This window comes from Urocitellus parryii, chromosome 8 (genome assembly GCF_045843805.1).
Source record: "Urocitellus parryii isolate mUroPar1 chromosome 8, mUroPar1.hap1, whole genome shotgun sequence".
NCBI classification, from domain to species: domain Eukaryota; kingdom Metazoa; phylum Chordata; class Mammalia; order Rodentia; family Sciuridae; genus Urocitellus; species Urocitellus parryii.
Genome location: NC_135538.1, coordinates 16,585,372 through 16,607,604, shown reverse-complemented (window position 1 = coordinate 16,607,604; position 22,233 = coordinate 16,585,372). Strand labels below are relative to the sequence as shown.

Here is a 22,233-nt window from a genome sequence, read left to right as displayed (position 1 = left end):
GGAAGTTACCAGAATAAGCGATTCAAGAAATTAGCAGAACAGACTGCTTTATCTTAAAAAAAAAAAAATCACAATACATTTATTTTCACATCCTATAATACAAAGCAATTATTTTTGAATATTTTTAGTTATAGATGGACACAATACCTTCATTTTATTTACTTTTCATGTGGTGCTGAGGATTGAACCCAGTGCCTCACACATGCTAGGCAAAGGCTCTATCACTGAGCCACAACCCAGTCAATGGGACATTAGGGCTGGAGATGTAGCTCAGTGGTAGAATGCTTACCTAGCAAGTGGAAGGCCCTAGGCAATCACCAGTACTGCAGAGGAAGAAAAAGAGAGAGAATAGGACATTGAACAACGCCTTGTATTTCTTAAAAGTATCTACATTAGAAAGGACTTTTAAGTCTTTTAAAGATATGGTCCATGTATGGTATGACTTACTACCTAGCTGATGGGTTCACACAGCTATATGATGATTTATCTGATCTAACACATTGCCACTTAAGGGCTTTCATAGCTATATGATTTGATAAACTCTGTTTATCAATATATATGATAGGAAAGAATAAGATCAATGATTCTCTTTATTCTTTTCCCTTGGCTAAATAAGAAGAAAGTACTCTGGAGAATTGCCAGAAAAACATTATCCTAGTTACTTTCCTCTTCCTATCTCTATTTTCTGGTACAAATCTAGCACTTTTATTTATTTGTTTATTAAAATTTATTTATTTATTTTATTTGGTGCTGAGGATTGAACCCAGGGCCTCACATGTGCAAGACAAGCACTCTACCACTGAGCTACAATCCCAGCTCCCAGATATAGTATTTTTAAAATACCCAAGTACAAATCCCAGCAGCTCATGAGGCTGAGCAGGAGAATCGCAAGTCCAAAGCCAGCCTAAGCAACTCTGTGAGACTCTGTCTCTAAATAAAAAATAGGACTGGATATGTGGCTCAGTGGTTGAGTGTCTTTGAGTTCAATCCCTGTAACTCACCACCCCCACCAAATACCCAAGTACAAAATTGATAGAAAATGATATTAGTTAAATATTAAATAAAATGAGCCAGAAAAATAAATCCCTTTTCCATCTAGTATAATTATAAATATCCCTTTTTATATTTAGGTTCTCATTTTAAAAATTAGTCATATACCACGTTTCATATTTATGTTCATAAATATGACACACAGATGGTCTCTTTAGGTATAGGTGTATAGCAGCCACACCATCTAAGATTGTGTAAATATACTCTGTATTCACTCAAGGATGACATTGCCTAATGGTTCTCCCTTAAGTCTTATTGATGTATGACTGTATAGAGATATTTAGAAATGTGATCACTTAAATATTAATACTAGTGAAGAAATTTTAAGGGTAGTCATCTTTGTATAATGCAACTAAAGATCATTTTCAGTTCATTATTTTCTAATTTTTTTTTTTATTTTGCTACAGGGGATTGAACTCGGGGGCACACAACCACTGAGCCACATCTCCAGCTCTATTTATATTTTATTTAGAGACAGGGTCTCACTGAGTGGCTTATGCCTTGCTTTTGCTGGGGCTGGCTTTGAACTTGTGATCCTCCTGCTTTAGCCTCCCGAGTCACTGGGATTATAGGCATGACCATGTGCTTGGCTCATTATTTTCTAATTTTTAACATAATAGGTAATATATAATCAGGAAAAAAGCTACTATTTGCATTTTGTTACATTTTATATAGCCAAATTTTATGATTTCTGACACCTAAAATATTCATTCACAAGGTATGCTATCATAGGAAACAAATTTTATTATTAACCTAAACCAAACAGGATTAAATTTGCATGCCTTGAAAAAATTTCCATATAAAAATCTGGTGCAGTGGTGTATAACTGTTGTTCCAGTTACTCAGGAGATTGATGTGGGAGAATTCCAAGTTTGAGGTGAACATGGGCAACAAAGTAAGACCCCATATCTCAAAGACATTCAGAATTAAGTTCTGAAGGTAAATATTAAAGAAAAACTTGATATAGTTAGTTTTAACTAAAATTTCAGTACTTTGGGGAAATTTATGATTTGGGCCTAAAAGTGATGTGTACATACATAACTGTGGTATCAAATCCATGATTACAATTCTTTCTCCTCCCAGGACCAGGGTGTGTGTGGTCCCAACTTATTAGGAGGCTGAAGCTAGAGTTTGTTTGAGTCCCAGAGTTCAAGACCAGCCTGGACAATGTAGAAAGACCTCATCTCCAAACAAACCAACCAACCAACCCACAACTTTATCTCCCTACTATAAACTTAAATTTATATCCCTAGAGCTGTCATTTCTCCAACAGCCATTAAGCTCATCAAGTTCATGTTTCATATAATCTTACCTCTAGTTCTCTTCAAATGCACTTCTACTCTGACTTTATAACCTGGCCTTTTAAATTCTAGAAACTCCAGAATTCAGTGATAGGTAGCACAAAAGAAACTAAAGAAATAACCATCATTTTGTTATAATAATTAATGAGATTGTAAACATAACATTCTTTGTTGCTGGAGTACACAAATTTATTACAATTAAATTCACTAAAAAAAAAAATACTTCAACTTGAAAGTACCAAAAGTATTTTGTACAAGGTAAGAATACCTTTTAACTCAAAAATTCTTACCTCATCAAATCCAGCAGCCTGCAAATCTTGAAACATTTGTGGATTAATTTCTGAAGTACTCCGAGAGGAAGAACTTGTTTCATTTGCAAATGGTAGTAGAGAGTTTCGAATTTCTTGCAAGGCTTTATGATATGTCCCAAATTTGGGTGTATTTCTCACTTGTCGAGGATCTTCAGTTGACACTTTATTCATGTTATGCTCAGCCTTAGCAGCATCGGATGGTTTGGATAAATTCCTAAGGGATTCCCGAATTTCTTGCAACATTTGTCTGCTGCTGCCAGTGTAATTACTGGCAGGAAAGGTCTTAGGCCTCATTTGTCTATATCCTTCTGGCTTTTCACTCCTCTTCATGAAAACATCTATATACGTAACCCACACAAAGGACTTTAAGAACTACTTGATAGATTCAGAGCTTTCTCTTGAGTAGAACTAAAAATGATCCTTTGAGAAAAGTCCCCAGGAATATTAAAGTTCTTTAAAATTGAAGTAATTAACCCTATGAAAGAAAAATAAATTAATTAAAGCCATACAGTGAAATTTTTAAAAAGTACCATTTATGAGGGGGAACCCTCACTGAGTTAAGGATTCAGGTTATAGTTCTGGCTCCACTACGGATTACTGTAGGATCAGGACAAGTTACTTAATCTCTTATTTCCAAGTCTATAAAATAGATTTACCTTATTTACCTCCAGCAATAGTTACAATGAGTAAAAAAATAATAATTTTAAGAGAACTTTAATAAGCATATAAAACACATTCAAATGCAAAGGATTATAACCAAGTGATAATATACAAGATACAGTAGGCAACCTCTCATCAACTTCATCTAGTGTCTCTGATTTTAGGTTTAAAAATTAGACTTCAGTATAAGATTTTATTACAAGAAAGGGTATTGCTGCTTTAAAAGGTTTTCGGCTGAGTGTGGAGGTACAAACCTGTAACCCCAGCGACTAGGGAGGTTGAGACAGAAGGATTCCAAGTTTGGAGCCAGTTTGGGCAACTTAATGAGATCCTATTTCAAAATAAAACTTTTAAAAGGGCCGGCAATGGGGCTGGGGATGTGGCTCAAGCAGTAGCGCGCTCGCCTGGCATGGGTGCAGCCTGGGTTCGATCCTCAGCACCACATTCAAACAAAGATGTTGTGTCTGCCGAAAACTAAAAATGTAAATAAAATATTAAAAAAAAAAAGGTTACAGATCAGGGCTGAGAATATACCTTAGCCAGTAGAGTGCTTTTTAAAAAAATAAAAAATAAAAGGGCCAGCAATGTAGCTCAGTAGTAGAGCTTTTGCACAGCATACATTCAATCCCCCAAAGTATAAGAAAAAAAGTTACTTAAATCACTGATCCAGAAGACGCTTCAAAAAGAAATGTTTGGGTTTATTCTCCAAAATGAGAGACAAGTAAGAGGATCAACAATGGGATACGGAAAGGATCGCTGAAGTCAAGTTTTATTATTCCCCAGTTAGGCATGTATGTTTTCAACACAGTGAAAGAACAGTCATCTAAAGTCTACTTATATGTGCCCATTGATGGGAAAAATTAGTAACTCAAGAGAGCCAGCCAGGCGCAGTATTGTACACCTGTTATACCAGCAACTCAGGGGCTAAGGCAGGAAGATTTCAAGTTCAAGGTCAGCCTCAGCAACTTAGCAACATGTTCAGCAACTTAGAGAGTCCCTGTCTCAAAAATAAAATGGGCTAGGGATATAGTTCAGTGGTAGAGCACCCCTAGGTTCAATCCTAGTACAAAAAAAAAAAAAAAAAAGAGTGAGCCACCCCATTTGTGATTTGTAATAATTATTAGAAATGTGTTCTTCATGAGAAGCATCACACAGATAGCCTGATCCTGATCAGTTTAAACAATCTTGCCTGCGTTCTTATCTTAATCACCCTAATACCTCTGGCTATTTCTACGTTGTAAGTGAACAAACTCAAGTTCAGTTTTGGCAAAATAGTACAAAAATGGTATTGCTGGGATTTAAAACTCTGTCATTATCAACTACTGGGAGTCTATTTCCATCCTCACTAAATATAATTATCACCCATGTTTCATAAAGATGTCTATAGCCAGATATGTAGATATCTCTTTCTTGTCATTTAGATCCCTGTCCTGTTTCTTCCTTCAAGAGCCTTTCTTTCCTTGGTCACCTGATTTACCCGGTAGCTCACCCTCCTCCACCTCTCCTACTGGGAATGAAACCCAGGGCCTCATATATGCTAGGTAAGCACTTTACCTACTGATCTATATCCCCATCTCTTTTGATTTTATTTTACTTCGAGACAGGTTCAGACTAAATCATCAGACTGACCTTGAACTTGTGATCCTCCTGTCTCAGTCTCCAGAATAGCTGAGATTACAGGTATGTGTCATCATGCCCAGCTGTTTCATTTTCTTGATAGTACTTATCACTATTACTTATCACAAAATAGTTGTACTTGTTCACTTGTTAATTGTCCATTTCCCCTCACTTAAATAAAAGCTCCAGTATAGGACTTTGTTTCATCACCATTGTCTGTGCACTACCTGTGAGAGAGCCTGGCAAACGTGAGTATTTAATAAATGTATACATACATATTGAACGAATGAAATAAACACACACATCCTAAACATCCCCAGTTCCTTTAATTGTTCTTTCATTCAAATCATCTCTTTTGGATACAATCTTCTTTGCCAGAATTCTTCAGATGCTAGAAAGGCACAGCATATATTAACAGAAAAGCAAAAAAAAAAAAAAATGGGATTCAGGTACTTGTTCAATTCATTAATTAGCACTGTGGACTTAGACACAATTTGCTGCAACTGATCCTTGAGATATAATGGCTGGAGTAACATCCATCTAATCAGCTGAACAAGAATTAAGAGGAACAATACAATACAACTAAAGGTATATACAAACAAGCATGTGAAGAGGTAGAATGTTCCCTGAAACATTGTCTATGATAGCAAAAGAGGACTTCAACCTAGATGCTTATTAATGGAGGAGTATTCAAGTAATTCATAGTAAATCTACATAATATTTGAGTAAGTCAAAAAGAATGATGTACTTCTATCTAAATGTACTAATGTGAACAGACACCACAGTGTTTTTCTGTTGTTTTATTTTGGCAGTATTGGAAGTTGAATCCAGGGCCTTGCAAGTACTAGGCAGGAACTGAATTACATCTCCAGTCCTGTTTTTGAGATAGGTAACTACATTCTCCAGGATGGTCTTGAACTTTGGATTTGCCTACCTTAGCCTTTGAAGTAGCTGGGATTACAGGCATGTGCCACCATGTCCACCCACCATATTCTTTTTGTTATGTGGTACTAGGGGTTGAATCCAGGTTCTCCAGCATGGTAGGCAAGCTCTCTGTCATTGAGCTAAATCACCAGTCCCACAATGTATTTTAAGCAACAACAAAAGAACTTAGTTTCAAAAAGTTCACAACATTTTAAAAACTATGAATATAACAGACCTAAAAAAAAAAAAAAAAAGCAAGTTCCAGGCTGGAGTTGTGGCTCAGCGGTAGAGCATTTGCCTTGCATGCATGAGGCACTGGGTTCAATCCTTGCACCACATAAAAATAAAATAAAGGTTATTGTGTCCATTTAAAACTAAAAAACAAAAAACAAAACAAACAAACAAAAAACAAAAAAACAAAAACCAAGGTTCTGGGGCTGGGGTTGTAGCTCAGTGGCAGAGAGCTTGCCAGGCATGTATGAGGCACTGAGTTCAATCCTTAGTACCACATATAAAGGAACAAATAAAATAAAGTCATTCTGCCATCTACAACTACAAAAAAATTAAAAAATAAAAAAAGCAAGTTTCAAAAACTATGGAAAAAATAAATATATTTCATGTCCTAAAATACAGTGATGGTTGTACAACTCTGTAAATAAGCTGAAAACACTGAATTATATAATTTAAATAGCTAAATAGTATGGTATGTAAATATTTTTTAATATCTAAATAATTATTATAGTAAAATACATAAAATTTCCTTCTTTAACCAATTTTTGTAATTTATACCTTACAGAGTTGTTAAAAATAAACCCTTTATTTTTAAAAATTTATATTTTTAGAAATTTAATTATATTCCACATACACACAAATTTGTAACAGGACTGAAATAAGATGAAGCCCTATTAACAGACCACCAGAAGTAGTTTCTTAATAATGTTACATGAATTTGTAAATATTTTTGTGGTAAAATAGCTAAATTAGTTATGAATCATCAAGCAACATGACAAACAGCCCACATCTCTCCATTTTTGTTAAAAAAAAAAAAGAACTTCGTCACTATCTTACAGAACACTAAAAATTATGCACATTCTATCCAGAATATAATCCAATCTAGTGATTCATCTCACGTATGAAATTAGGACATACCTTGTACTTTTATGAAGGAAGATGGTCACTAATAATAATTTCTTTTCTAAGCCTTCCCATAATATAAAATTTAATAATGATTAATTTTAAATATTTAAATTATTGCATTTTATATTAATTATCAATTATTAAAAATAATTATTAATTACTAAATAATTTTCTGGGATTAAAATTTAGTTCAAGGGCTGGGGATGTGGCTCAAGTGGTAGTGCGCTTGCCTGGCATGTGTGCGACCTGGGTTCAATCCTCAGCACCACATACAAACAAAGATGTTGTGTCCGTAGAAAAAACTAAGATAAATATTAAAAAAAAATCCCTCTCTCTAAAAATAAAATAAAATTTAGTTCAATAACACTTGCAGAATTCACTTGTGGCCTTTTCAGAAAGTAAAGATATTTTCTGTAGCTGCTGGAATTTGCCATTTTTCAAAGATTAAAGATTAACAGTAGTTGTGCAATCTCACGTTAATTCTCTCAGTATCTGGACTGCAATTCATTTATATTATATATGGCTTTTTTTTTGGGGGGGGGGTGCTCTAGAGATCAAACCCAGGAGCTCTTTACCACTGAGGCACATCCCCAGCCCCTTTTTATATTTTATTTTGAGACAGGGTCTTGCTAAGTTGCTTAGGGCTCTGCTAAATTGCTGAGGCTGTGATCCTCCAACCTCACTCAGCCTCCTAAGTCACTGAGGTTACTGGCTTATGTCACCAGTACCCAGTTCAGGTATTCTTTTAATATCATACTTATTTGGGGTCTTAACCCTAAGTTAACCATCATTTTTATTGTTGTTGTGCTGTTCTAAGTTTTGCAAAAAAATAGTTTTGCTTCTTTTTCTTAAAAAAAAAAAAAACAAAAAACTTCCTTTTCTCTAACATGGGGCCTAGTTAATAGTAGGAACCACATTACTGCATTTGTTCATTTGTTGAACTCTATTAAATGCAGGTGACTCTTCCTTCTTTTTACTGCTGAGAAAATAGTTTTATTGGGGTTGGGGATGTAGCTTAGTACAAGAGTGTGTGCTTAGCATGCATGAGGTTCACAGAGCACCACAGGGAGTGTGTATGCTATTTATCTAATTATAAAAAGATGCAGGGCTGGGGTTGTAGCTCAGTGATAGAGTGCTTGCCTAGCATGTGTGAGGCAGTGGGTTTGATCCTCAGCACCACATAAAAATAAATAAATAAAATAAAGATATTGTGTCCAACTACAATTAAAAATATATTTTTTTAAAAAGATGCATTCTCCTGGGCACAGTGCTACATGCCTGTAATCCTAGGGTCTCATGAGGCTGAGACAGAAGGATTGCCAGTTCAAAGCCAGCTTCAGCAAAAGCGAGGTGCTAAGCAACTCAGTGAGACCCTGTCTCAAAATAAAATAAAATAAAAAATGCATTCTTTTTTTCTTTTAAATATTTATTTTTAGTTGTAGTTGGACACAATACCTTTATTCCATTCATTCATTTTTATGTGGTGCTGAGGATCGAACCTAGGGCCCCACCCATGCTACGCAAGCACTCTACCGCTGAACCACAACCCCAGCCCAAAAGATGCATTCTATTGAAATATTTATATATTATAAATATATAAAGTAGAAGTTTCTCACAATTCACCTCCCTCTACAGAGAATCATTATAGTGGGCTGGATAATGACCCCCCCACCAAATATCTACCTCTTAATTCCTGGAACTTGTAAATGTTACCCCATTTGAAAACAGGAACTCTGGAGATGTGATTAAATTAAGGATTTTGGTGTGGGCAGGGGCCAAAAAAACCTCACTATAGAGAGGTTATCATGGATTATCACAATGAGACCTGTGTACAATTACAGATGTCCTTATGAGAGGCGAAATCCAATTTGGTATACACAGAAAAGGTGGCAATGTAATGAAGGAGGCAGAGAATGGAGTGATGTGACCAGAAGCCAAAGAATGCCCACAGAAGCTAAAGTGCCAAGAAACAGGTTCTCTCCCAGAGCCTTTGGAAGAAAAACCATCTTGGTAACACATTGGTTTTTGACTTCTGGTCTCCAGAAATATAAGAGGATGAATTATGTTGTTTTTTTGCCACCAAGTGGGTAGTGATTTTTTAAGTAAGCCACAAGAAACAAATATAATCACTATTAACACTGCATATTCTAACATGTACTGCTACTACCACTAACCAAAATGGAATCATAATACACAAAATATAATTTTATATAAACATAAATTTATAAGAATGTAGTATTGCCCAAATTTGTCATATTTAATTTTTTTCCCCAGAGCATTTTATGAGATTCATAAACCTCAAAAAATGCTAGATCAGAGAGATTTATTCCAGCTTTTTATCCTGTAACTCTGTACTTTAGTGAGTTAACGCCTAATAACATTCAAGTGCATATGGTCACAGAGATATCTGAGTTCTGGTGTGTGTATAACAGTGTGTTGCAGGTTTAAATAAATGAAATAAATAAAAGAAATTTGATGTCTTTCTTTTTTGTGGTGGATTAAATTCAGGGGACTCAACCATTAAGCCATATCCCCAGCTCACTGAGTTGCTTAGTGCCTTGTTTTTGCTGAGTCTGGCTTTGAACTCGGAATACTCCTGTCTCAGCCTCCCCAGCAGCTGGGATTACAAGCATGCACCACTGTGCCCAGCTTAAGAAATTATGTCTTTCATGTACGTGTTGAAATACTTGTAAATAAAACATAATGTCTGGAATTCATTTCAAAACAATATAGTTGAGGGGGATCATGAACTGAAATCAATTTCCAAGCATGTATGAGTTTGCCGGGATGAACCTAGCTACTACGTAAAGCTCTAATTAAAAAAAAAAAAAAAAATTGGGATATAAATGAGACAAAAGTGGCCATGTGGTAAAGATTGTTCCTGCTGGGGAATAGACACATGAAGAGTCAATGAACTATTCTCTTTGCTTCTCTGTTTACATCAAATTTTCCCAAATAGAAAATTAAAAAAGAAAAGGAAATGACATAAGAATTCTGGATCTTAGAATGGTTCTACTACAAATTCTTATTAAAATTCCAAATACAGGGCTGGATATGCAAACCCTGGTGAGATGTGACATGGTTCAATTCTAGAATGAGGCAGATTAAAAGGCAGTGTGCTTTTCTAATACTCTCCTGTTTAGGTGACAATGCAGATCATATTTTAAGACAGTGGCTTCTTAATATTAAAGGAATGTCTCTTGACAATTACTGGATTTTGTGTGCAAAACAGAAATCTCTGTTAAGCCATTGATATTTGGGATTATTGTTAGTAATATTGTGGAAACAAAGACTGCCCAAATAAAAGCAAGCAAAGGCTGTTTATTTGGAACATGCTATAGGAAGGAAGTCATCTACTACCACTTGTACTTGGTAGATTCAAAAACAGGCAGAAGAGGGGGAAAGCTTCACAGTGAAAAAAAGAGAAGACAAGGTATGATATATATAGAGATACATATATTGATTGCTACTATACAGTATGTTATAGATTGCTCCCAAGGGGAAGTTGGAAGTAAGATAACTAGAAAGGGGATACCTTAATTGATTGATTTGAGAAGTTTATCTAGCTTTCTCTAATTGGTACTGAATTGGAGGTAGGGATAAAAATTAGGAAAGCTGGTAGATATAGACTAAATCCAGTCTATTTGGATCTACTGCTATAAAGGATATAGGTCTGAGTTGTAGTTTTATATATGATCTGACCATTGTCATCTGTATATTTAGTTTCTTATTATTCTAATACAGATATTGGTACCCAGAAGTGAGGTGCTACAACAACAAAATCCTATGCAGTATTGGCTGAGTGATCAGGCTAAGAGCTACTGGAAGCTGATACTGGACGCTGGGAAAATGGAGAACCTTGATTCACAGTGACAAAATATTTGGGAAAGCTGTTGCCTATAATAACTGTTCTTATAATTCTATGAAAAGAGTTTGGAAAAAGCAATCTCAGAAGTATATATTGATTGCTACTGTACAGTTATGTGCCACATAAGAATGTTTCAGTCAGTGAAGGGCCACACATACGAAAGTAGTCCCAAGAGTGTATAATGAAGCTGAAAAATTCCTATCACCTCATGACATCACAACACAATGTATCTCCCCCATGTCTGTGGTGATGCCGATGTAAATAAATCTACTGTGATGCCAGTCATATAAGACAGCACTTATAATTATGTATTACATAATACTTGATAAATGACATTACTGAGTTTTTACTATATTTTACTTATCATTAAAGTGTAACCTTTCTACTTATTAAAAAATAAAGTTTACTGTAACAGTATGCTGGTTATGCCAGCAGTAGCCTCATACATCCTTGTTTATTGCATCTCTTGACTGCACCAAGAGACCATGTAAAGCTAAGTGTGGTGGTGTACACCTATAACCCTAGCTACTCTGGAGGCTGGGGCAGGAAGATGCCAAGCTCAAGACAAAGACAGGCAACTTGTCAAGACCATGTCTCAAAAATTTTTTTAAATTAAACAAAAAAGGGCTAGGGATATAGCTCAGTGGTAGAGTACTTATCTAATATGCTTGAAGCACACTAGATAATTCCTAGTACCACCACCCCCTCCCACAAACACAAAGAGAGACCATGTGAGTGACTGATCTATATCATCTGGGTTTGAGTAAGTGCCTCTGTGATGTTTGCACAATGATGACACTGCCTAATGAGGCATTTTCCTGATTAGTAAAAAAAATTTACTATAAGTAAACAAATAAGTCAAAAAAGCAGCAGCTAATTTGAAAGCAGAAATACAAGGGAATAAAAGAGTTCAAAACTGAAATCTTTTTCAGGGTTAGAAAAGCAGCTTGTTGGGCTAGGGACATTGCTCAGTTGATAGAGTGCGTGCCTCGCATGAAGGAGGCCCTGGGTTCAATCCCTAGCAACACACACACACACACACACTCTCTCTCTGTTAATAAAAATATGCTGCAATAAAAATTCTTGAGCATTCCTTAAGATAAATTCCCAGAAGTAGAAATACTGGATCAAAGTGAATGCCTAGGACCAAGGGTATAGGTCAATGCCTAGGGCCAGGGGTATAGGTCAATGGTATAGTGCTTACTTAGCATGTTTGAGATCTTGAGTTCAATCCCCAGCACTGTGCATAGCACAGCAAAAAAAAAAAAAAAATATATATATATATATATATGTATATACGTGTGTGTGTCTGTGTTCGTATTATGTGTTAAGAGACTGTGCATTTAAAATTCTGATATTTATTGTTAGATTGCCTTCAAGGTGTACTCATCTATAATCCCATAAACAAGATATGGCCAATATTAAAATTATCAAATCTTAATAATCTTTATTACTATGACATGTCAAAATTCAAATTAATAATAAAGATGAATTTTAAAAGAATTCTTCAAAAAAGCCAAGTGTGGTGGGACTTGTCTGTAATTTCAGTTATTCAGAAGGCTGAGGCAGGAGGATCTCAAGTTGGAAGCCAGCCTGGACCACATGAGTCCTTGTCTCAAATAAAAGAACTCTTCAAAGCAAAACAGCTTACCTCTTTAACCAACAGTACAGTGGTGCCAGATCATTCTTCCTAATTAACAGTTCTAATCATGTCACTTTCCCTATTACATAACATTAAATTACTCTTAACTTCAATTTAGTGGTTCTGAAGTTCTACCTGGTTATGACTCCAGCTCTGCCACATACTAGCTGTCTGACCTCGGGCAAGCTGCTTAACCTGTGTGTCTTAGTTTCTTCATCTTCAAATATGGGCAAAATTAGGTTCTATCTCATAGGTTGTTGTGAGCATTAAATACATGTCAAATGTTTAGAACAAGCACCTGACTCATAATAACTTAGTTATTATCTGCTTATCTCTGACATATATTTTCTGTTTATCTCCATACTTGTACCTTATACTCTAACCAAATTACTGGCTCTCAGATAATATACCTTTTGCTTTTCTACTGTCATGTTCTTACTCATCCTTTTTTTTTTTTTTTTTTTTTTTGGTATTGACAATTGAGCCCAGGGAGGCTTTACCACTGAGCTATATCTCCAGCTTTTTTTTTTTTTTTTTTTTTTTTTTTTTAGACAGAGTCTTGATAAGTTGCTAGGGCCTCACTAAATTGCTGAGGCTGGACTTGAATTTGCAATCCTCCTGCCTCAGCCTCCAGAGTTATTGGGATTATAGGCATGTTCCACCTCACCCAGCACATCCTGTTTATTCTTATTGAAAGGGCCACTGCTATATTTGTCTTGTAGAAATTATATCCAATCTTCAAGACTTCATTCAAATGCCTCCCCTAACAGAAACTTTCATTGAATTTCGATCTACTATCCTCTGAAAACTACATTCTACTTGCATGATTCAAATAAAACGTGCTTTTGTCCTCTTCATATTCTTGTCTTATTTTTCTTACCTGGTCAGGGATTCATAGAGATAATGTGTCTTGAAGAACAGCTTGATTGATCTAGCTATATATTTAGGAAAAAAAATATATGTACACATATATTTTTTAAAATAGACAATGAAATGAATTAAAAGAGACCTACATAAGGTCATGTAGTTAGCTGGGTAATGCTAGGAATGGACTCCACATCTAATTCAGCCTCTTTTCATCATATCTACATCTTGAATTTTCTATGGGCAGAGAGTATGTTCACTTAGGCTTTTAAGGGACACTTACATTGTTTACACTGAATAGACAAAATTTCAATTGTTTTGAAATTTAAGACCCTCTTCAAAAATACAACAATCAGTAAACCCAAATGCATATTGTTTTCTTGTTGAATTTAGGAAAAAAAAAACAGGTACCATTACATGATAAGATTTCAAAGTGTTACCTTGGTCTGAATTATGTTATTATGAGATCAGCAATGATAACTGGTTGTGTTTCTCAGCAGCAGCAGAGTCTTAGTTTTTCAAAGAGCAATATTCACAAATCTCTGAACATAAACATTTTCTTTCATTTACTTTCTAAGAACTAGCTGATGAAATCCCAGTTACTAGCAAGGCTGAAGCAGAAGAATTGCAAACATGAGGCCACCCAGAGCAACTTAACAAGACCTTCCTGCTAAGCTAAATAAAATAAATTCAATAAAATAAAAAGAGTTGGGAATGTACCTGGTGGTAGAGAGCCCCTGGGTTCAATCCCTAGTACCACCAAAAAAAAAAAAAAAAAAAAAAAAGCGAAAATAATCAGTATATTTTTATCTTCATGCTGAAAAATGGTAATTTCTGGACAAAGTTACTCAATGACTAACAGTGATGTAAAAAAACTCACCTACTAATATAAATATCATATCTAAAATAATGAGAGGAGGGACTATTCCAAGATATGTACATAGAACATACACATAGAATATGTATATAGAACAAGGACCAACATTAAAAGCAAAACAAAAACTCTGCCTATAAATGAAGGCCAGATATCATACATTAAAAAATGTAGTGGAAGTACTTTTTTTTTATTGTTTTGGAGACTAGCAAGGCATAATCAATCAACAGGCACAGAAAGAATGTGCCTTTCACAGTATGTGCTATGATCTAGTTTCTTGCAGTAACAGTTTATCAGAGGAACATAATGCTACTTAAAAATCAGTCAAATTTTTCCACCGCCTTAGGGAATCAATCTGTCTACTTATTTAAAGGTAAAAGAAAACCTTGGTAAGGCAATCACAAATGTAGGTATCTTAGTAGGCAACATGCATTCCGAATATAATTGTCCTACCTTTTCTTCCTCATGGAGGAAAAATGGATAAACATTTTCACCCTTCAATAAATAATTCATAAAGGTCTGACAAGTTTCATAATCTCAGGCATTCAAGTGCATTTACAAAACTGGAGTGATAATATTATTTGTGTTACAGAGGATACTTAGGGCTCACTAACGATAAGTTCTAGACGATGACACACTTTTTAAGTCATTCACATGAATCGAAAAATATTCACTTTGTTCCCTTAAAAATGACTTTTAATTGAAGAAGTCAGAGGATGGGATTAAATAAAATCACCCGAGAGTAATTCTTTGCGCTCCAAGTTATAATAAACAAAGTTCCCGAAATTGATATACACATTCCTATTCTATAAATCCACCGCCATCGCTCCCATCGCTTCGAACTATGAACATTGACCCAACATTAAGGCGTAAGGGAGAGATTCCCACGATTTCAAGTTATACCCAAGGATCCGGGCCCTCCGCGGTCCAAAGAACTGCGGTAGCTCTTTCAACGCAACTTTCCTTCAGAACCACCTTTCTCTTTCCGCCCCTCCGAAGCGAGTTGGGGGTGGGGTGGGAGGGGACAGTCGCCTCGAGGCCGCCAGCAATGCAGGCTCTTCCCAGCCAGACCTGCACGTCCCAGGCCGAAATGCCTGGGGCTCTTCCTGCAGCACCCGGTGCGGCCAACCCTCGCTTCCCCAGGGCAGGGCTCAGCTCAGGTCAAAGCGACCAGCCAAGTCAGGCCCGGACCCGGCCGGCTCAGCCCGCCGGTCCGCAGCAGCCCCTGGACCCCCGCCAGCGGGGATGGGCGTGGGCCCCTGCGGCCACCGCCCCGGCCGAGCGGACTCCGGAGGAGAGAGTGAGCCCCACCCGCTACGGCAGCCCCGGACTTACCTGCAGGGGAGAGCGGGGCTCCTGGACAGCGGCCACGGGCCCGAGGGCAGGAGCCGAGGCGGCCAGAGCACGTCCCAGGGGCCCCGAGTGTCCCAGGTGGCGCAGGGCGGGGAGAGAGGCCGGTGGGCTGCCGCGGGCCGGCGCGGCCCGTCGCAGGGGTCGCGAGGACCTGGCTCTCCCCTTAGCACCAGGCCGCCGCCGCCGCCGCCGCCATTTTGCCTTCGACTCCGTGTCGCCGCGGCCGCACTCCGCTGCGATTTACCGGATGTGCGCATTTCCCGGCGTCGCTTGCGCGGGGGCCGAGGACTGGGGGCTTCTGACTGCCGGGCCGCGGGGAGAGAGCGCGCCGCCTGCGGCCTCTCTGCTCGGGCCGGTGGCCCGCCGCCCAGCGCGTGGGTGAGCGTCGCCCCACTACGCTCCGCCTGCCGCGCCCGCTGGACCCGCTCGCGAGCGCGGCCCGAAGGCTCCCCGCCCGAGCTTGCTCGGCGTACGCAGTCGCTCCTTCAGCCATTCGAGCTCTGCATCCGGACGGAGAGAAGGGAGTCGCGTCCCCAGAAGCTCAATTCTCTGGAAGCGGCCGGGAATGGCGCTCGGAAACCTCGCTGTGGACATGAGGATTGGAGATCCGAGGGCTTAAATAAAATCCGATTCTTGTCTAGTGAGCTTCGAGCACGTGTGTTTTCTGAACCAGCCAGACAATGTCGCCAACCACGACCGACCGGTGAGCAGAGTTCAGGTGTGTCCGCCTCATCCTAGAAGAGGAGGTCGTTATTGCCACAGTTGGAATAACGGGGGAGGTGTGAGAAGAGGGCTCTATTTCTTGTTAAACTGAATTGTAAGTCTGGGATAGAGTCATTTAGTTTGTGGTGTTGGAAGATAGTGCCCGTTTTTTGCAACGAAGAGCATCTTTGCCAATTTTGCTTCTTGAAAATAGATACTATTAGTACTTTCAGATATCTCCTTTTGACATATTTGTACTAGACTAACTATAAAAATTAAAGGCTACTTTTTATCAAGTTAAATTAATTACTGGCTACTGTATCCCTAAATTCAAATGTGAATACCTCTGTTAAAAAGATTCCACTTAAGCTGGGCGCGGTGGCCCACGCTTGTAATCCCAGTGGCTCCAGAGGCTGAGGCAGGAGGATCACCAGTTCAAAGCCAGCCTCAGCAAAAGTGAGGCGCTAACTAACTCACTGAGACCCTGTCTCTAAATAAAAATACAGAATAGGGCTGGGGATGTGGCTCAGTGACCTTGTGCCCCTAAATTCAATCCCTGGTACCACCCCCACCCGCCTCCAAAAAAAGAATTCCACTTCAGGCAGAACAAACCTGTAATCCCCAGGAGGCTGAGTCCTAAAGGTCATAAATTCAAGGCCACCCTGGACAATTTAGTGAGACCTGTTTCAAAATTTGAAAAAAACAAAAAGGGTTGTGGATGTAGCTCACTGGTAGAGCTCTTGCCCAACACTGCCAGGCCCTGGTTTCAATTGCCAGTATGGCAAGCAAGAAATAAATAAAACATTTAAGCTAGGAGTTCACCTTATAAGTTCCTGGTTCAGTCTCTGGCACAAAAAAACAAATTTAAAAATTCCCATACAATCACAGAGTTTGTAGGATGTAGCGGATATGGCTCCAGGAGTGTCATTAAGAAGCTTTCTTCAGGGCTGGGGATGTGGCTCAAGCGGTAGCGCGCTCACCTTGCATGCGTGCGACCTGGGTTCGATCCTCAGCACCACATACCAACAAAGATGTTGTGTCCGCCGAGAACTAAAAAATAAATATTAAAAATTCTCTCTCTCTCTCTCCTCTCTCACTCTCTCTTTAAAAAAAAAAATTAAAAAAAAAAAAAAAAGCTTTCTTCAAGGAAAGAAAGGAGGACTAAGTAACCTGTAGTGTCACACTTGGCCCTAAAATTCTATGCTGTATGTAAGGGCTTACTTGCTCTGTTCAGAGGTTATTTAACTGGAAGGACACACTATCCCCAGAATCTTGTCACTGTTACCAACCCATGGAACTTTTTCACTTAAGCTCTCAAGCTCTATAAACCTAAAGGAAAATATCGCCATAAACCATTGTCTTTGGGGAAATTCCTAGATAATTCAAGGAGCTCAGTAAATTGTTTAACACAGGTCTGGGAGGCTAGTATTTGTAAGGGGTGAGAAGAATGAGGAAAGAAGAAATGATTAGGAAAGGGGTTGCAGTTATAGCTCAGTCACTGGGTGGAGTACTTGCCTAGCATGTGTGAGGCACTGGGTTCTATCCTCAGCACCACCATAAAAATAAATAAATAAAACATAGATATGTCCATCTACAATTAAAATTTTTTTAAAAATGATCAGGAAAGAACAGATAAAATGCAAAGTTGTTGGGACTGTGGGTGCTGATGGTGATAAAAGGCCAGGGAAAGACTGGATGTTTGAAAATGGCATTGCATTTAAAGGTTTTTTATTATCATGATGAAAAAAAACCCCTTAATCCAGTCTTTGATGCGTCAGAGGAATAGGGGCTACATTTCATGCATGGGTAATAGACAGTAGGGAGGTACAAAAGAAGTACATATGGGATTAGTCTGGAAATCAGTATGGCCTTGAGAACATAGGACCTCCCAGAAATTAATATAATCTTGGGGGAAGACTAGCACAGCTCACACAGAAGGAATGGAGAGTTATGCTCTACCTCCTTGAGGGCAGAAAATTTCAATACATTACTTGGATTTCTGCTCTGACTTTACTTTGCCACTCCCCCCATTATCCGTATATTTATATCACTATGGACCCCAGATATTTTATACTTCAGTTATTTTTTACTCGAATCATTCCAGTTTTGCCCATTAGTGGCTTTCATTTGGCTTCTGTATCTTTGTCATACACCACTACAAGATACTCCAAGCTATCTCATATATCAGTCCCATCCTGGAATCATCACTTTCTAATGAGCCCTGGTTCTTTTTATTGGAGAATGGTATTTAAAACCAAATCTGGGTTCTAGTGGGCTGACTGCTATTGGGTATCATTGCTTCTAGGATTTCTCTAAGAGACTTTTTTTTGGTTGTTGTTTAGTTTTTGAGGTGCTGGAGCTCAATCTCAAACTTTGTGTTGACAAGAGATTTAAGTTTAATTTATCCTATGCAAGGGTTTGTCTTGTTGAAAACTGTTATTTTATAGTCTAGTATTAATTACAATTTAGCCTCATAAATCCATGACCTATACAAAAATTAACTTTGAGAATAAATGCATCTTTAGGGAGGAGGGTGGTACCAGGGATTGAACCCAGAGGTGCTTAACCACTGAGCTACATCCTCAGCTAGTTTTTTATTTTGAGATGGTCTTACTAAATTGCTGAAGCTGGCTTTGAACTTGGGTTCCTCCTAATTTAGCCTCCAGAGCAGCTGAGATTACATGTGTGCTCTGTGATGCCCAGCTGAGTTAATGCATTTCTGATGGCTTTGAGTTGTGCTGGTCTATCACCTATTGTCTGCCAAAGTTGTCATGACAGTTTGGAATTGAGCACAAATTTGTTTTTGTTTTTCTTTCAGTACTGGGGATTAAACCCAGTGTCTCTCACATGCTAGGTAAGTACTCTACCACTGAACTACATCTCTAGCCCTCAACATTTTTTTTTCAACTTTTTTTATAGTTGTAGATGAACAGCATGCTTTTATTTTATATATTTGTGTATGTGGTGCTAAGGATTGAACCCAGTGCCTCACACATGCTAGGCAAGTGCTCTGTCATTGAGCTCCAGCCCTGAACATTAATTTTTGATTATTGATTTTTAACCTAATCATCTATCTATAGTTTTTCTACTTCCCCATATCCTGAGTGGTTCCCTGCCCTCTCTCTTTTTTTTTTTTTTTTTTGGTACTGGGGATTTAACGCAGGGGCAATGAGCCATATCCTATTCCCTATTTTATATTTTATTTAGAGACAGGGTCTCACAGAGTTGCAGGCTGTCTTGCCATAGCTGAGGCTAACTTTGAACTCACATCTTCCCGCCTCAGTCTATGAGCCACTGGGATTACAGGCATATGCCACCTGCCCTTTTTTTTTTTTTAACCTTTAATGTAGCAAATGTTACTAGAAATTGTTCCAATGCTGATGACTTTTAGAAACCAGCTTTCAGTTGTTCAACATTGCCAATTCACATTAATAGTGGTTCAGGATACCAATTAAAAAGAGATCAAGGAATTGCATACCATATTTTGGTTCTCCTCAGGTTTCATATCTGTAAAACACGAGCACTATTACTGCTTTAGACCTTCTGTTAGCATGGGCTAGATACCATATTCATACCATAAGCTTAAATGAAGGCTCGCTATAACATACTGAACTTGGTATGTTTCTTATCTAAGATTCTGGAATGGATTATTAAAAGGATGTTTCCACCATATATTCACAAAGGTCAAGGAATTTTTCAGTTATTCCCAACTTTTGATAGGATGATATTGCAGTTATTTTCTCAAAATAGCCTTCTGAAAAAGATAAATGGAAAGACATGTCAATAAATTAGGTTTGTCCATAAATATTTTAATACTTGTAACCAAATACCAAAGGTTTATGTGTCACTGATAATTGAATCATGCAAAGGGCCCAAGAAATTTGGTTCATTTAGCATGTATCTCCTAACCAACAGGATGAAGGTGTAGATGGCATGTTGGGCAACTCTGAAAGTAGCTTCTTTAGAAGAGGCAAAGGAGATTGTTCTTTCTTATGCTGAAATGAAATTTGTCTTAGAACAATAATAGCATATAATAAGGATCAGAAACCATCTGCATTAACCCAAAAATATGGAAAGTGTGCTTAGAAGTTCATATGTGAAAACTTAGGGATTTAAGTTCAACTACTCAGCAATCTAATTTTCAAAAATTAAAATAAGCTGATACAGCATTCCAAAAGAATACTGTACCCAGAACAAGGATGGCAAGGTTTCTGTCATACTCTCAGCAAGGCAGACACCTCATAGAAAAGTGTTTGTTTTTTGAAGTCACACTTAAAACAGGGAGTTAGGCAAACAAGCTATTTCTTAAAGGGAAAACAAGATTGTGAGTTCTATTTAATTATAGTGATTCACTGCTTACTATGGATCATACTGTTAAATATGCAAATGCAACAGAAGACATATCCCCTGTTCTTGTTGTGGCCCAGTAGGGGGAGACAGTCTGCTTAAATTATGTACAATGGGTTTTTGAAGCAGGGAACAATTTAGCTCAAATTGTCAGAAGTCAGTGAAGGCTTTCTGGAGGAAATATGACACCTAAAAGATATCCTAAAGGAGTCCTAAAGTAGATTGAATCCAAGAAAAATTGGGAAGGGAACCCTGCCCACAAGGAACCACTAAAAGGATAAATTAGAAAGGTTCTTCCTGAAGAAGCTACAATACATAGTTTTAAATATCTGAATATTTGAGAATTAAGTGATTTTTTATGGCTCTTGAGATAAGATTAAAGGAAGCAAATTTCAGTTCAGAATATAAAAACTCATTTTATTTAGTGAAAACCCACATTGAGGCATCCCAACATAATGAAAATTCAAATATAACAAAATTGGCAGTTGGCTTGTTTCATAACAGAATCACAATATCATTAACCCACAACCATTCTACCATTTTACAGGATTGTTTTGGATCTTACCCATAAACTGAAACTCTGTCACAATGCTGCATCAATTAGAGCTGTCCAAATGAGAAGCTGCACAGTGAAATGGGAAACTTTTTTTTGTACTGGGCAAAAAAAGACGCCTGTAATCCCAGCATGCACTGTAGGGATTTTACCACTAAGCTAATCCCCAGCTTTTAAAAATTTTTTATTTTCAGACAGTCTCTTAAATTGCTGAGGCTGGTCTCCAACTTGCAATTTTTCTGCCACAACTTCCCAATGGCTGGGAATTACAAGCATAAGCTACTGTGCTCATCTTGGGATATGTTTTTAAGTATAAACTGGACAATAATTTGTTGCACTTGCTGCAGAGGGATGATCACATTTAGATTGGAAATGGCCTCCAAGGTACCTTTCATCTGATATCCTGTAGCCTTCAAAAGAAAATGTGATTAATTTCATAAATAAATTGGTAAATTACCACATTATACTAAATAAAGCTTATGTTTCTTATTAATTGGCAGAACTTGGAGGGCTTGGTGGTATGCATCCATAATCGCAGTTACTTAGGAGCCTGAGGTAGATACATACAAAAAGTAACAAAGAAAAATAAAAAATAAGGGATGTGAATTTAAAGTAATTTGAGACATGTAATAGTCTAGCCTTTATCTGTTGATAAATCAACTATAAAAATGTTCATAAGACAATCTGGGAAATTAAAACACTGCTTAAATATTTAACAGTATTAAAGAATAATTTATTAGAGGAATGATAATGGTATTGTGCTTATTTTTTTAAAAGGAGGGTTTTCGTTTTTAGGACACACACAGTAAATTATCAATAACACATTATCTGGAACTTGCTTTAAAATGGTGAAGCTAGGTGCAGCAGTACATGCCTGTAACCCCAGCATGCACTGGAGGACTAAGACAGGAGGATCCAAGTTCAAAGCCAACCTCAGCAACAGCAAGGCACAAAATAGGGCTGGAGACATGGTTCAGTGGTCCAGTGCCCCTGAGTTCAATCCCCCAAAAAAATTAAAATAAAATGATCC

General features: G+C 37.7%; 2 protein-coding genes across 3 annotated transcripts in view; one reads left to right on the top strand and one right to left on the bottom strand.

Moving 5' to 3' along the window:
* Lats1 (large tumor suppressor kinase 1) overlaps positions 1 to 15,671 on the bottom strand; it is a 44,318-nt gene extending 28,647 nt beyond the window's left edge. For both annotated transcript variants that reach the window (XR_013344225.1, XM_077802200.1), the window contains exons 1-2: positions 15,584 to 15,671; positions 2,642 to 3,137 (exon numbers count right to left, since the gene is read on the bottom strand). Coding sequence is in view for 1 of the 2 variants with exons in the window: in XM_077802200.1 (XP_077658326.1) it covers positions 2,642 to 2,992 (351 nt within the window). In the remaining variant the exon portion in view is untranslated. The remainder of the gene's footprint in view (positions 1 to 2,641; positions 3,138 to 15,583) is intronic.
* On the top strand, positions 15,093 to 22,200 carry LOC113191983 (uncharacterized). Its single transcript, XM_077802024.1, has 4 exons — positions 15,093 to 15,188; positions 15,248 to 16,304; positions 19,122 to 19,157; positions 21,198 to 22,200. The coding sequence occupies exons 1-4, from the start codon at positions 15,093 to 15,095 to the stop codon at positions 21,224 to 21,226; spliced, it is 1,218 nt and encodes a 405-aa protein (XP_077658150.1). The 3' UTR covers positions 21,227 to 22,200.
* The last annotated feature ends 33 nt before the right edge of the window (positions 22,201 to 22,233 follow it).